The sequence below is a fragment of the Dermacentor silvarum genome, chromosome 5, assembly GCF_013339745.2.
Source record: "Dermacentor silvarum isolate Dsil-2018 chromosome 5, BIME_Dsil_1.4, whole genome shotgun sequence".
Lineage (NCBI taxonomy): Eukaryota > Metazoa > Arthropoda > Arachnida > Ixodida > Ixodidae > Dermacentor > Dermacentor silvarum.
The window spans coordinates 22,507,467-22,523,076 of NC_051158.1; the positions used below are offsets into that span (position 1 = coordinate 22,507,467).

Sequence of the window (15,610 nt, forward strand, 5' to 3'; positions counted from 1 at the left end):
ATATGGAGTAGCAGAAGAACGAACGCAACACCCTTCATAAAGAGCTTCACTATCTTAACGGAAGAAAGCGCGAAAGACGATTCGCCGAAACCATGACGTCACAGAAAAGAGAAACCGACGGTGCGATCGAGGATCCGTTTCACGGCACATCATTCCAATCAAATGCCCTTCAGTGCGTCGTTTTCTTCCTCTGAACGCGCTCGCTGACACACAACAAAAACCGTACGGAGAAACCCTGCGTTTGGGAGATGCGTTCAGTCCCGAACGGCTGGCTCCCGCCATGTTTGTTTCGCAGAACTTCAGACATGACGCTGAAAAGTATAAACACGCCGTCGCAATCCCAACGGGCATGAAGATTGCGTTTTTCTTTTTCTTCTCTTGTTATTTTTCTTTTCGGCGCAAGTCTACGGCGGCTTTTACTTTTTTTTTTAAATCTTCACTGATAAGTGTCCACGTACCGCACGCGTATTGATGATGCAGACGACCAAGGAACGAACGCCGGAGCAGACGACGTAACGGCGGGCCATGCAGAAGACGCTCAAGTTCTCCTTGCTACCGCTGCTGGTAATCGCGGCGCTCGTGCCCGCCAGAGAAGCTAGAATCGAACAAGTGAAAAGGGCATGTGTCGAAGGTAAGTTTTTGCCTGTTTGTTTGTTTGTTTTAGACGCTAAATATGTAACTGCTGTACTCAAGAGTAAAAACAACAAACAGTCGAAGAACCAGTGGTGTAACCGAACAAACTTGATTGTTTCTGCGAAGGGGCCCGCTTATTGGCTCCTGAAAGTGATGACGTCATGCGAGTGCTGAAGGAAGCATCGACCAAAAGGACAGCGCTTCTGCGCAATCCGCTACACAGTGCTGTTAACTATCCAATATGTCCTATTGAAATCACGCGTGTTATTTCAAACCTAAGGTCCGGCATATGCGCCAGGACATATAGTTGATGGCTTGAACACGTGTGTACTGAAAGATGATCTTGTCCTTCGTCCTTTGTTTGTAGGCGATGTATAACATCCGCAATCACGTCAAACCAACTATAGCCTGTCAGCACATCCTACTGAATCACTTGACGGCGTTCTCATTGTTGTCGATAAAATACTTCTTGCGAGCTTGCTAACTTGTATTTGTATTTACTGCAACGACAATCAGTTTGGTTCGTAAACACATCGCTTGATTCTTGGCAACGGTTTACCGAAAAACGCAATCAAGTTGGTTTAATTGTGACTGCATTTGTGTTCGGACGCCGAATACAAATGCAGTCACAATTAAACAAATTGCGTTGTTCGGTAAACCTCGTATAGGGCAATTGAAAGATCACTGAGCTGTTTACGAGAAGGGGCTTCGTAGCATATTGAGACTTTGTCTCAATGTGCACTTTGGAGCCTTATTTGTAAATTATCCAGAAGCATTAGAATATGGTCTAGACAAGAATATGTTTATTTCAGTGGTAGTAAAGCCACATTTCAAAACTCACTCATAAGAAAAGAAAGTGTCATAAACAAATATGTTGCTTGAGAATGACGGCTGCTTTTCGCCACAAGAGTCGGTTGAATGATTTTCCACACTATAGTGTGCGCGAATACAACGAACTGTTACGCATAATCCACATTTCTTTCATCGACAATGTCAACATTCTCTTACACGCACGTTTAAGCTGGATGGCGCAATCACATTCATTGTGTTTTCTAATTTCTGTAACCGCTTATGGAATGCGAAACCTTTGTCGAAACAAACAACGAAGCCACAACAAACATGCATGTTGCTGAGTTAGCGATATAATACAAAGCTATAACAAAGGGCTCGAATAACAACAGAGTTCTGGTACACTCTTTGGGGCACATTCACTCCATCTTTGAGTGAACGCAATTCAACGTATACTCCGCACGGGAGTAGGAGAGTTCTGGGAGTTAAATAGGGCACGCTGGTGACACCCTTTTGGCGGGAGTAAGTGCTTGTCTCGTATTTGACTCAATTTTCTAAAGTTTTCGTGCACCCTTTTGGAGTACATCAATTGTTTGAGTTGAATTACCCTACAAGGGAGTACGAAATCTCTCAGAAATGAAGTTTAATTGAACGTGCTGGTGACTCCCTTTGCGAAAGTTTATAAGTGCTTTCCCCGTACCCGACTCAATTTTTTGGAGTTCTCGCATATTCTTACGGAGTACGCTCACTGTAACTTTGAATTGAATTACTCCGCATGGGAGTGCGAGATCTCTCAGAAACGAAATTAAATAGGGAGTGCTGGCGGCTCCTTTTTACGGGAGTAAGTGTACCGTATTTGACTTCGTTTTCGAGATTTATAGTGCACCCTTACGGAGTACATTCACTCTGTCTTTGAGTGAATGCAATCCAGAAGGGAGTAACAGATCTCTCAGAAATTAAATTAAATAGGCAGTGCTAGCAACTCCCTTTTGAGGAAGTGCTTTTCCCGCATTTGACTCCATTTTAAGGAGTTCTCCTGCACCTTTACGGAAAACCGCTGGCAATATCCGAGTTAGCTTGTTGCGGAAGGCACTATACAAGATCTCAGAAACGGAGTTAACCGCGGGACAAGCACCTACTCTCGCGGAGTCTGCAGCTCTCCCGTTGTTGCTGCGAATTCCTAGAAAACTAAAGAAGCGGTTAGCGCAACTCTTTTTCGATAAGTTGTTATAAAACTCAGGTCACTGTACAGACGAAAGGCAGAATTGGATATAGTTGATATAGGAAGTTTAATAGTTAAGCTATAGTCTACTTAATTCAGTTATACTAGTATATATATATATATATATATATATATATATATATATATATATATATATATATATATATATATATATATATGGCCTGCTGAAGTTTACTCTCGTGTCTGTAAAATAAAGGAGCGTCTTTCCTAGCCCGTCGTTTTTACTAAAGTAAACAAGCTCAGCGCAAAAGGGGACACTTCATAATACCGGAAGAAGTATGTGTATGTATATACTAGGCTCCAGTCTACACCGAAGAGAGTAAAAGGTCGTTATTTTTCTCTGTGTCACTTTTACGTATTTCCTATTTGCAAGCAGAGCTCGCATCTCACTTTCGTACTTATCATAAACTAACACAGCACAATCGGACGACTCTCTCGTTGTTTGAAATATTAGCTTTCAAAATGTCATTTTTTTTCTTTACTCGCGTAATTCCTTTCGTTACGAGCGTTCGTTTCACAAAGCAACACGAGTTTCTCTGCAATAGCTGTTGCACGTCTGTCCGTTCTGTCGCGGCAATAATTTACCTGTAAGAACTCAATCTTTTCCTCACCTTTGATCTTTCTTTTGTGCGAGCGTTCAATTCAACACAGAACAAACCAGCTGTAGACCATAACTTGTTTTGCCTAACCAAGCTCACTATTAGATCGCTCGACGCTTTTGTCGTTCGTAAATTTCGCTGCAAGTTCTCGTTTCTTTTTTCATTTTTATTTATCACATCTTTATTCTTTCTTTCTTTTACGGCTGTTAATTTGAAAACGCTGCCGGCATTTTTTTTTCTTTTTCCCTACAGCATCGTATCCTATAGTAAGACTAGCTGTTGCCCCAAGAACTTTTTTCCACGTTGAAATTACTCTCGCGACCGTTGATGTAAAGATGTCGCAGGAATTCCACTATAGAAGCCCAAGTATATCTACACTAGTACCTCTTCCCCTTGCCCACGCGTTTCCTCGTTCATGTCACCTTCTTTTTTTTTATTCTTTTAGAAGAATTGATAGCTTCGTGCAAATAGCTCCTCACTTGCTCCTACGCTGGGACCACGGTAGTTGGGACTGTCTTAAACACTACCAGCAGTTAAATGAAAGAAAAAAATGGGGGGGGGGGGGGGGTACGTGGCAAAACCACGAACTGTTTATGAGGCACGCCGTAGTGGGGGCGGGATTGCAGATTAATTTCGACCACCTGGGGTTCTTTAACGTGTACGCAATGCTCGCTACACGGGCGTTCTTGCATTTCTCCATCATCGAAATGCGGCCGCTGTGGACGGGACTCGACCCCGCGACCTCGTGCATAGCAGCGCGCGACGTAAAGGCCACTAAGCAACCACGGCGGGTGAGCAACAGCAGTTGATGGATGGCCGGAGTTAATTTTTTAAGCGTTAGCTTTTCCTGACTCGGGTTCCTCATTTTCGCGCCGTCTTCGTCGTCCGCACCGCAGGATCTTGGAAGCGCGCCAATATCCGCTTCCGTTGGTGCAAGCGCACGCGACGATGAGGGCGCTTCAACCAATGAGGAGAGGAGCGTTCAGTCACGTGACGCAAGCCTCGGTTAAGCTGCAACACCGCCAGATGGCGTTGTCCTCCGCGCATCGCGGGCGGCGGAGTTTAGCCGCGGCGCGGTCACATGCCTCTCGCTTTCCTTTACACCTGGAATGTCATAGAGCAAGCAGAACCTTCAGACCCGCGTGTATGCTATTCGGCGAGCTATAGATGGGGAGCGAGAACGCCCATAGCCCGCCAAAGAAGCCCTGCCTTGCGCACTGTGGAGGAAGCAGCAAGGTGACGTAAGCTAGAGGACTCACCGGCTCGAGCCGCACAAGCAGAAGTGAAGCGGCACAGACGCGAGGACCCTACACTTCGGGTCGCAGAAGTATAGAAGCAAAACGACATAGCAAAACTGAACGCGTCTGCGAAATATTCTTTGTTCTCACACCGAAGCTATTACGCTTATACATTCCCGTTACACACTCGTAACCATCTTGTGATTTTCTATAGAAACAAACAAGCAAGTAAACAAAAACAAACAAACGTATTCTTCCTTATATCGATTTTTTTTAGCGAATTCTGCTGGTCGTGTATCCCTGCCGCGGACTATAGTATTGCGTATACGAATCAATGCCGTCGCCTCAACTGTTCCCTGGCGGAACTAACGGCGAAATCGGCATATTGCGCCGGTGCGATTTGCCGATTTAGCCATAGGTTAATCAGAGCGACGTCACTGTTTGTATCGACACGGGATGTTTGAAATTTTGAGCCTTAGATTTGTGGGAGTGAATCTAGTAGTGGAGGTCGTAAACAGTGGCGCCGCATGAGCTGACGGAGCCAGCAAACTGAACAAATTGCTATTGTATAATTCAATCATATATTAACTTCATATGCGTATATGTATGCTCGCATATACCTATACACTCGTAGACTAACGAATGGCCTGCGGAGATACATTGGCGTTTTGCCCTCTGAATTTCTTTCGGGGGGAACGCTTATCTCGCTGAATTTCGTTTCTTTCGATCATGAAGCGCACTTTGTTTAAATATGTCATAAAAGTTTCTAAACCGCGGTCGTCAACAGCTCATTCCTTCTCACGGACGAATGCGAGAGCTCACACAAAAGTGCTGACACGAAATAAAGCCACACCCACATATAGCCTCGAACAAAAGCAAGCTAGCTGTGAAGCAAACTTATAGACAAACACCGCTTCACAACTCTCCGCTCTCTATAGCAATATCTATAGGGCTTCCTTCTTTGTTTTATTCTTTCCATTTCGAGGCGTACACGCTTCTCAAGAAATCCGTAATTTTCGGGGAACGCGGGCGCCCCGCAATAAATCTCGGCTATACGGCATTAATAATCTCGCGCAGGCAGCAAGCTGCGTCGCGTTTCACGCGAAACGCATCATCAGGCGTCATAAAGATGGCTGCGTGCACGCGTGCGTATATAACGCCACTAACGCAACACGGATATTCAACGTCTCGCCGCAGCGGGGGCGCTATCGTATAACGTGTATGTAGGTGGCGTTGCCGTCACGACGTGGCGTCTTGCGACTGCTGTGCCCTTTTGTCACTTTGGGACAGGTGGCGCTCTATTCGCGGAAATTACGGCCGCAGTTCTTCTCGGACGTGTTTTCCAGGAAGATATCGGGACGCATTTAGATCGCTAGCGGCTCTGCGGCCTTTCAATAGTTCGGCTGTGTTGAACATTGACGCAAAGTGTCGAAGAAGAAGTTCTTTTCGCAAGCTGACATATAGAGCGTATGGTCGACAAAGGAAACAACAGAAAGAAGTGTCACGGGACAAACAAAATGAAGCCAGGAAAAGTCAGCCCAATAAGCGATCATGTCACGGTATAGCGCACGCTTTTTCCGAAAATACAACCGGGAGCGACAGCAACTGGCGGCTGCCGAATTCGCATGTTGCAACGAAAGGGATTCATGCGTTGAGATAAACGACGGAAGTTGGGAAAGCATGCATAGCAAGAGAAAATATGCACAGAGCGATTTGGCAAAGCACCCGAACGTAACGAGTTTCATTTAAAAAATGCACATGGTCTCTTATGTTATCCCTAAGACGGTCCAAGTGACAATGCATTAATTAGAGACACATGACAAACTTTTTTAGCTGAGTCATCCCTTTAATTCGCTGAGTCATCCTTCTTACTGCGCTGATCCACCAACTTAATTCGCTTCAATTCCTCGTCATTCACCTAGTCACCTATCTTAATTCGAGTTGATTCCTCTTAATTCGCTTTGTCATCATTCTTAATCCACTTCCATCCATCTTAATTTGCATCTTTCATCCATCTTAATTTGCTTTGATTACCTTTATTTCTCGTTAAATGCTCTTAATTCACCCTGGTTCCTTTTAATTCGTTGTCATCCTCCTCAATTCGCTTTGTGATCATAATTTATTTGCTTAGTCGTCCACTCATGCCTAGTCACGCTTTCGTCCGCTTTAACTGCCTTTATTTAACTCACCTGTACGATTTCGAGTCGACGACACGGTTTTCGCTCAAGGACGTTGTTAAGTCGACTGAGCGATGAGACATACGTATAAGACTTTCGCCTTAATAATTACTAAAGAAAAATACATAGGTTTTATTGGTAGTGTCTGAACAAGTGCGCTCTGCATTGGGGAAGAGAGAAGGGGAGTAAGAGTTACGGGGATGGATGATGATGATGATAAGAGAAGTGCTGAGTGCTTACGTTACATTAGCCCTGCTAGAACCGCTCCTCCAGTTTCGTGTCCTGCGGAAAGTTCAGCAGCGCTTTAGTTGTCCCCATTGAAGTTGCAGTGTCAGGCCATGCATGGGCCGAGAATATAGCGTCCTCCGACAGTGCATGGTTGCCTGCCAACGCTGGCTGTAGGGAATCATCCAACGTCTTTCGCTCCAGCATATATATGCTGGGCAATCGCACAATATGTGTTCCAGCGCTTCAGGCATCTGATATAGTGTTCGCAATCGGGGCTGTTCGACTGGCCGATGACGAGTGCATAGCGGCGGGTGAGAGCAACGCCCAGCAGACGCCCCCGAAGTACACGCAAAGTGCCTCGAGAGGCAATCTTGCGTGTATTCGCGGCGTTCTTAATTCACGCTCGGAAAAGCACCTTATATGTAGCACGTATTGGGCAATAGAAAGCTGTATCGGGAGTTTTTCGTGTTGGGACACCCTGTACATAATAACGGTAGAGTATGTACAAGAAGCGTTATGACTAATCTGAGCTCTCTCTCTCTCCCTCCCCCCCTTTCCCTTCGTTTCCTCTGTCGATTTCAGTGGAAGTCGTGGCAGACAAGTGCGCCAGGAAGCACTACTCGTCTTACAAGGTGAGGCCAACCTTTTTTTTTCTTCAAGAAAATCGGGGTTACTCAGAGCACTGAATATCTATATACTCGCCGATTTATTTTCATCGGGAAATATTTGAGAATCCAATCCGCCGATAGCGATATTATCGATGCAAAGCGTAACGACCGAATCGCTGCTGCAACGCATGAAATGGTTCACCTCACTTCGGCATTCTAACAAGCTCGAAGGGCTGATGACGCCAGCTAAAAATGGACCACGCAATAATAGATAAAAGGCACAAAAGAGAACTAACCAGGCTTTCGCCGCATTAATAAATTACCTTTCTGCATTACCAAACAAAAAAGAGAGAGAAAAAAAAAGTCTCACCATGAGTAGGCTCGGTAAGCCAGAAAAGGCGCAGGATCGAACGAGACCTGTGGCGACGCCGCAGTGAAGTTCCCGCACCAGATCACAGTGACGTTATGGGTCTTTACGGCGTCTGCATGCTCAGGCATAGTTACTTGTTTGTCCGTAAATATGACTACGTCACATTATAATAAAGGAACGAATGATTGGACTTTGCAAGTTTCGAGTACTTTTACGAAGCCACAACAATAATACTTTGAAATCCGTGACGTCACACTGGCGTACCGGCGCGAAAAAAAAAAAAACCTTTGACCGCCATTTTTTTTTTCTAACAATCAACCTATAACCGCGAAATAACGAAACTATAGAGTTAGCGGAGATGGGTTTGCACGAGGCTCGCCCTACGAGCGACGGCCAGGAAAGGGCCCGAAGCTCCTCCATTCTGCAACGCACAAAGGCGCTGGGTTCGTCGACTCTCCGACACGGCGCAGAGAAGGCTCCGGAATCAGAGTGTCAACAAACACGGGTTTATTAACCCGAAATACAGCACAGTGCGACAGTCACGGCGCTTATGGGCAAAGACTCACCGCGGACCGACCGAGCACGCGCGCCCGCAGCTCTAGGGTTAATCGGGTAGCGGTCCACCAAGCGCGTGAACGAAGTTCCCACGTGAGCAATTCTTCGTGGGCCTGTGAGCATCTGCCGCGGCGATGAAGCGCTCAGCGGAATTAAAGCTCGAGTGGAGAGGGCGCCCGGTGGCCGCCACTCGAGAGGCCAATCAGGGCGCGTCCCTGTGACGTGTATGCTCATCACGGTGACTCGACGCCGGAAGGAACACGGCTTAGGCGGGAAATTAACTCCGGCGCGCTAGCCGTGTCCGCCATGTTGCCACTAGGGCGGCGGTTCCCGAAGGTCGAGCTGAGCACAACGCGCGAGCTGGGGGAGGAGGCGTGGGAAGGCAACTCGACCCTCACAGGTTGTCAAAGAATACTTTTAGTCTAAACTGGTTTAGTCTTCCTCTGATTTGCCTTTAAGGAAACATCGTGTGACATCATAGGGACGCGTAGCGCAATTGTCATGATTAGGCAGAAAAGATGGCCGCCTCTGTAAATGTGGCAGGCAACCTGTCCACTCAGAGCGAGTTGTGAGGTCGCGAGCGAAATGTACTCAGCATTGAAAACATCTGCTGAACAATTGAAAGTGACCTACTTCGAGATCCAAGCCTTGAAAGACAACACCAGAAGCAACGACAACAAAAGAGCATTGCGTGTGTAGCGTGCGTTGGAAAATGTGGCCCGACTATTACGAACTGAATGAACAAGCGTGGTGTGAGCGCGCACAAACACGAAGAGATCACACTGAATGACAGCAGACAACGACTGTCAAAACGCTGGCAGCAAGCATACGCCGCAGCGGGCGAAGGTACGTGCGGTCTATCGCTTCAACGGAAACTGAGCGGCGAATGCACTTAAAGGTCAGAGCCGTGTGGAGATAAGAGACGGTGCGAGCGAGCGACGAGCACGGTTGTTGGCAGAGAAGTGCGCCCCCCCCCCCCCCTTGCTCCCTCCGGCGCTGGCTTCCTGCTTCCTTGCTTGCGCGTGGGAGATTGAGTGCGTTCGCTCTCCGTGATAGCGCGCGTCTCCGCACGCTTCCTCTCGGGCATACGGCGCGCGGCGAAGATTTTATCTATAGGGAACGTCACGGCGACGGCGACGGCGACGACGACGACGACGCCGACGGCAGAAATCCGGTTCAAGTGTCCATATAATTGCTATCGCAATAATAAAGAGGCTATAGCGTCTCCAACGTCCCTCACTGGAAGGTAAATGCCCGACTGTGCGGCACAGTTTGCCTCCTGTCCTGCTTTTGAATGACAAGCTCCGGTATTCTCCCGTCATGTCACGACTTAAAGCACGTTGCTATGCAGTTACGGCTGCATACGGGCAAACGTTTTGCTCAGTGAGAAAACGGGACAAGTACGTTGAGAAATACGTTTGGAGACTTACCATGAGGCCTAAAGTTTGGTATGTGCCACATGTCTGCTGTATACAAGGCCTGCGTTGTGCGAGTGTCCTGTAAGTTAACTGTTGTGCCATCCTCTGGCTACGCCACTGTTAGTAACTGACAAGTGCAGTTTTTTTTTTCCCGTGCAGCTGGAGCACTCCAAGACGCAGCCGTTGGTGAAGAAGTGCTTCTCCAACCGGGCGCACGTCACCGACCTCATGCTGGACTGCGCTGAACCCATGGCGGTACGTGGGAACAATCTCCTCAAGTGAAACGATCTTGCCCCGATATGATCGCTATACATCCTGGAAACTGTCAAAAAACACCATCACGTTGGCGTTCTGAGCCAATCAGAGAAGACGCAGCCACCCTGTGAAACAATCGGGGATGACAAGATGGCCGATTCGACAATACGACGGAATTTGACGGTGTATTATCGGCCGCTGATTCAACGAGGGTCACGGAGTCAGAACCGAAATTTAAACGTGCAAGCCGCACGTATACTCTTTCTTAACTTTTGTAAAGCGAAGCCCCTTGAAGCAGCGAGTGTTGAGCGCACGTGCGGATTTTCTTGGTACTAAAACGCTCTGCAGGGTGATGGCGAGGGCTCGCCTCCGTGTAGTTTGAAATGTCTAGCAGTGCGGACGCAGGGAGACTGCTCGGCGACCTGCAGTCGGTTGTGGGCATGCGTGCAGTGACGTTGCTTTAGAAAAATGCTGCAGCTAGCAACGTGTAAAACGACCCACTTCATTGTATAAGTTTACTTATGGATATTATAAATGGATATTGTAAGTTATTACACCGATAATGTTTGCGGGCCTCAAGCGGTTGATTCTCTGCTTATGCTGTTAATGGCGTGCGTGCCTCCCAAGAAGTTTGCATGGATCTGGTTAAAAATAATATATATATATATATAATTGTGCGCGCACGTGGAAAGATACATATGATGTCAGTAATCAGTCCAGGCTATATCATATCATATAGCCTCGACGCGCTGTGACAAAATGTTTCGAATGTGTTTCACGGCAGCTACTTTTTTTTTTTCTTTGCTTCTGGCGCGCTCGCCACCGCAGCTGGGCATCTTTCTGACTTGCAGCGTGGATTCCGTCTCCAAAACTTCGGTAAGCGTAACCCCCAACTCGAGAAAAAGAAAAGCGCATGCGCAGTGTTCTTCAAACGCAAACTCAAGAAACTTGCGTATTTTGAGTATACACGGTCTTCCACGTACCGTATAGACCCGTGTAAGGGCCGCACCCCCAACTTGGCAGCCGAAAATTTGGAGAAAAAGAAAATTCCAGCACAGAAGCAATCGCGTTTGGTGCCCCGATGCCGTGCGTGCGCATAGGCAAATTTTCGCGCACAGCATACTTCCGCGTACCGCTACTATATTGCGAGAGCTGCGCGTTGACCTTAAGGACCTTAGATAAAACAAGTTTTTTTTTCTAGGGACCTTACTTGACCTCTGATGCAATGGTACATTCGGGGATCCGGGGTGTGCACAATTCAAGGCTGCACCGGCACCATTTTGACCAAAAGGTTCGGTCCTATGTAAGGGCCGCACCTCGTCAAAATTGGGGGGAAAAGAGTGCGGCCCTTACACGAGTCTATACGGTAATTTCGCGAAATGAGCCTTACCAAGTAAGAACATTCGCACACACACTATCGTTTCTTTAAGCTGAGTCTGCTCAAATATGTCATAATACACTAGTTTAAGTGTGTAACACTTCCAGTTACTTTTGCGCTTCAATGCTTAAAACGACGTTTTGTTACGTAACTGTAACGCCAATGCATTTCTCCGCAAACTTCGGGAATTAATATCTCGAAACTGGCGTCATTCCGAGAATTCGTTCCAAGTGGATCTGCCTTGCGAACTACACGGCTAGAATTTGTAAATTGCAATATGGACCATAAGGTAATTAGTCGATTATGCATTTCAATTTTTTTGTGCATGTCCGCCTCTTCGAGTAGACCAGCTCATGAACTAGAATTGTGCTATCTGCCACAGGCAACCTTTAGAAATGTTTTAAAGTGTTCGCTGAAACACCTTGTATAATTGCGAGTTGTTTAATCGATGAATAATAACAAAAATACAATTTAACGTTTTCTTTCTGTACATCTCTAACCTAAAAAGAAAGTCGGCATTCGATTGGATATTTAAAGACAGTGTTTCTCATATTATAGTACAGACGTTATGAACAGAGTTTGTGCGTATCTACGTGCTCGTATTATCTATTCTTGTACAGCATCCTCCCGTCCCCCCATACACATTCCATTCAAGGACTTCCATATTCTAACAGTCCTGAATTTCACGCTTCGTTGCCTTTCGTTATGTCCGCTCCTTGCGAAAACTTGTGTCCCTGCCGATAACCGCAATGCGCGGCTCACACGTGCAGGGCAAGGCCACCCACGACCCGGACTTCAAGAAACGGACGAAGGCTTTCAAGGTACATCCATCTCTCCCTTGTCATAATGGTTGAACACGCGCGCGTCAGAATTATCCGATCCGTCGAACTACACCAACACCAGTCTATAGGTGGCGTTGTCTCCACACGCCTCCTTCAGACGGCGACTCCATTAGTACTATCTAAAGAAAATTGTGCACACTTAAATAATAAACGTCTACCTTTCGTGCGTTTCTTTTCCCACTTCCAGGTCACAAACGGCGTGCGCGTATTAGACGTTAGCGTTAAACAGATGGGTTAGGGGAAATGGCGTTACCGTTCCGCAAACGAACTTTGCAGAAAGCGAGTTTTAATACAGGGTCCTGAATATTTCGCTGCGTCTGTCTGAAAAAAAAAAAAAAAGTTTTGTGGTCACCGCTGCACTGTTCTTGCTAAAATTTTGCAGAACGATCGCATTTTAGGGCCTGCTTCGTTTAGTATAACACTTACCACAGTTAAATGCCTCGTTTTTTAAAAAAAAGTGCAAATTTGCCTTCACTTATGGGGATGAGAGCTGCTGCAGCGACGGCGCTAGCATAAACTTGTGTCGCCGCCTGCCGGCAACTGTGGAAAGCAGCCGGTCCGGGAGGTTTGCCGCGTGTTGCTCGCTTCCGGAACACCTTTTGCTTCGGTTCCGTGTAAGGGCCGCACATCGTTAAAATTGCGAAAGTGCGGCCCTTACACGAGTCTATACGGGTAGTACGAGGCATACTGCAAACACTAAATTTGCATAAATAATCATAATGATCGATATGAGCTAAGCTTACGCACAAGTGAAACCTTCAGAGTGAGCCTTCTATGACCGCACTTACTAGCGTAGCTTCCGCCAGGTTGCCTGCTAAGCACGAGACGTAGTAGTAACTAGCCAATATCACGTAAATGTCCAAAGCTTTGATGCCACCTTCGTGGTGTCTGCGACGCGCATGGCAGTCACTACTCGAGGAGGGGGCTCTCTCTGCATCACGTGCTTTCCCGTGTGGCCGCAGACGTGCGTGGAGAAAGGACTACAGGGCACGGTGCCGGCGGAGACAGACCCGTACGAGTTCGACAAGAGGCGAAAGAAGAAGATCCGGCGCCGGCTCGCCGACCCCTCCGGGGAAGGCCTCTTCAACAACGTGTTTCCCCGCTACGCAAACGACTCCATCTTTCTCTTGTGCCGCCTCCACGATGTGGGGGCAGCCGTGTGTCTGTTCTTCCTTATCCCTTTCATGCATGGCCTCGGAGATCGCGCCACGGGCGCTCGCACCGCCCGATCTCAGACGTTATGTCTCGTTTACAAAAGTCGTCACTAGAGGGAACACTGGCGCTGCGATCGCTAAGCTACTAAGTTTTACAACCAGAACAATGGGAGTGATGGGGACGCATTCTGCAGCGATCACTTTTCGCTATGGTGGCTTAGTATCGCCGTTAGGCGCGCGCCGATTGGCTGGTTAAGCACTACGTCACGCGATGGCGATCGTCGCAGTATACGTCCCATGGTTAGCAAATGAATTCGTCTACTTGCTTGCAGCTTCGAACGTTCCCGAGACCGTTATTTATCACGTTCTAAAAACGCAGCAAGGCAACTAGCCTTTACATGCGCAGTCATTGCGAATTGTTGAATTTACAACGCAATATTTTGTTGAAAAACGTTTAATTTGCGAAGTCACGAAGCCATTTCAATTCAGAAGGACGAAGTTTAAGACAAATACGTGTAATGTTTACCACTGCCAATCATTGCCACGATGGCTGAACCGCCATACTGGCATCGCCCGCAGACAATAACGTCGGAGATTCCTGTAGTATTTTTCGTAGAAAACTATACGTGTTTTGTCGGTTTGACGACGTGGGGCAGCCGTGTCTGTCCTGTGTTTATTTCATGCGTGGTCTCCGAGATGGCGCCACGGGCGCTCGCACCGCCCAATCTCGGAGGTTATGTCTTCTGTAGATAAAAAAAAAAAATCACTATGGGTAACACTATATGCGGTGTTTGTCTACACCAGGTGTCAACTGTGAGCATATGCTAAGCCACGCCCTCCGCGTATGCACCTTGTAGCCAACTAGCAGGCGCCATCCCAACAAATGACCGAGATGGCAGCGACGTGCTAAAACTTCCTTTTAATTTTAGCAAAGCCGCGACGAGCAAGAAAGCGGCGAGCAGCACTGGTGGAGACACCTTGCGACGGCATTCAACCTAATGGAATGCCTTCTACATTAGATCACTTATGCTTGCGCACAAGATGTCGACGATAGTTCCCTAAATCTTTCTTTTGGCCACAGAACCACGAGTCGCCTGCTGGGTTTTACGATGTACAGGTAGGTCTATTAACACTTACACAGCCACCAGCGTTAACTCGGCCACCCGCCCTTGTACAACCACTGGCATACCAGAGTATACACGTTCATTATTTCGGAAAAAGCGATGATGAATGTTTCTATGTACCATAAAACTTGCGTTGAGACAAAACCCGACCGGCCAGTGTAGAAGGTCCGCCTGCACTTACACAAACGATGGAATTTTGTGAAGTTTATGAATTCCGAATTGGGAAAGGAAGATGAAAAATGTAAACTGAACCGACGCGCGGAAAAAAAAAAAAGCTATATGAGCTCTTTTTCAAAGTGAGCCAAATCCATCGAATGCAAATACGAGAAAAACGCAAAAATTGCACAGTGCAGCCTTTGTCAATGGCAAATGCGCTTTTGTAACACATTTTTTGCAGGTTAATTGGCTCGTTCTGATATACCCGAGTGTCCAAATGATGCCTATTATAGTAGTTTTGAAAATAATTTTTGCTTAGTTTTGGGATGTGGCCCATTAAAAAAAAAAAAAAAAAAAAAAAAAAAAAAAAAAAAAAAAAAAAAAAAAAAACGAGTACTGACCATAACATTTTCAACTTTACATTTCTTTCAGTAAATGAGCTGGACATACTGACATTTTGCCACTCATTCCTGTTGCTTCATCATGCTGCACAATGACTAACAGGATAGATGACTGAGCGAGCTGGAGCGAGTGCTAGCTTGTCGTGACGTCTTGCTGCTCCTGAAAAACGACGTTGACACAATTCGCAGAAAAGCCCTTAGTATAGCTAATTAAGTGCGCTCTGAGGTTTGACAGTATCAAGAAAGAAAGTTGAAATGTCAGTACTAATAAGCGACCACGCAGTCTCGCGCCTTGCAGGTTCTGCACTAACTTGCCTGTGGAAGTGCTGCCAATGCACTAAGCAAGCACCATCAGGTTCAATGCGAGTTACAAGGGAGCCCACTGCTGAATGGTCTCTCAGAACGTATGGCAGAGATGACATGAAAAATAGATGAAATGGCA

General features: G+C 46.8%; 1 protein-coding gene across 1 annotated transcript; it reads left to right on the forward strand.

Annotated features, from left to right (window-relative positions):
- The first annotated feature begins 492 nt into the window (after window positions 1-492).
- LOC119453998 (uncharacterized) lies at window positions 493-15,096 on the forward strand. The gene is made up of 6 exons (XM_037716017.2): window positions 493-631; window positions 7,490-7,539; window positions 10,018-10,113; window positions 10,942-10,989; window positions 12,262-12,312; window positions 13,296-15,096. The coding sequence occupies exons 1-6, from the start codon at window positions 526-528 to the stop codon at window positions 13,599-13,601; spliced, it is 657 nt and encodes a 218-aa protein (XP_037571945.1). The 5' UTR covers window positions 493-525; the 3' UTR covers window positions 13,602-15,096.
- Window positions 15,097-15,610: the final 514 nt, after the last annotated feature.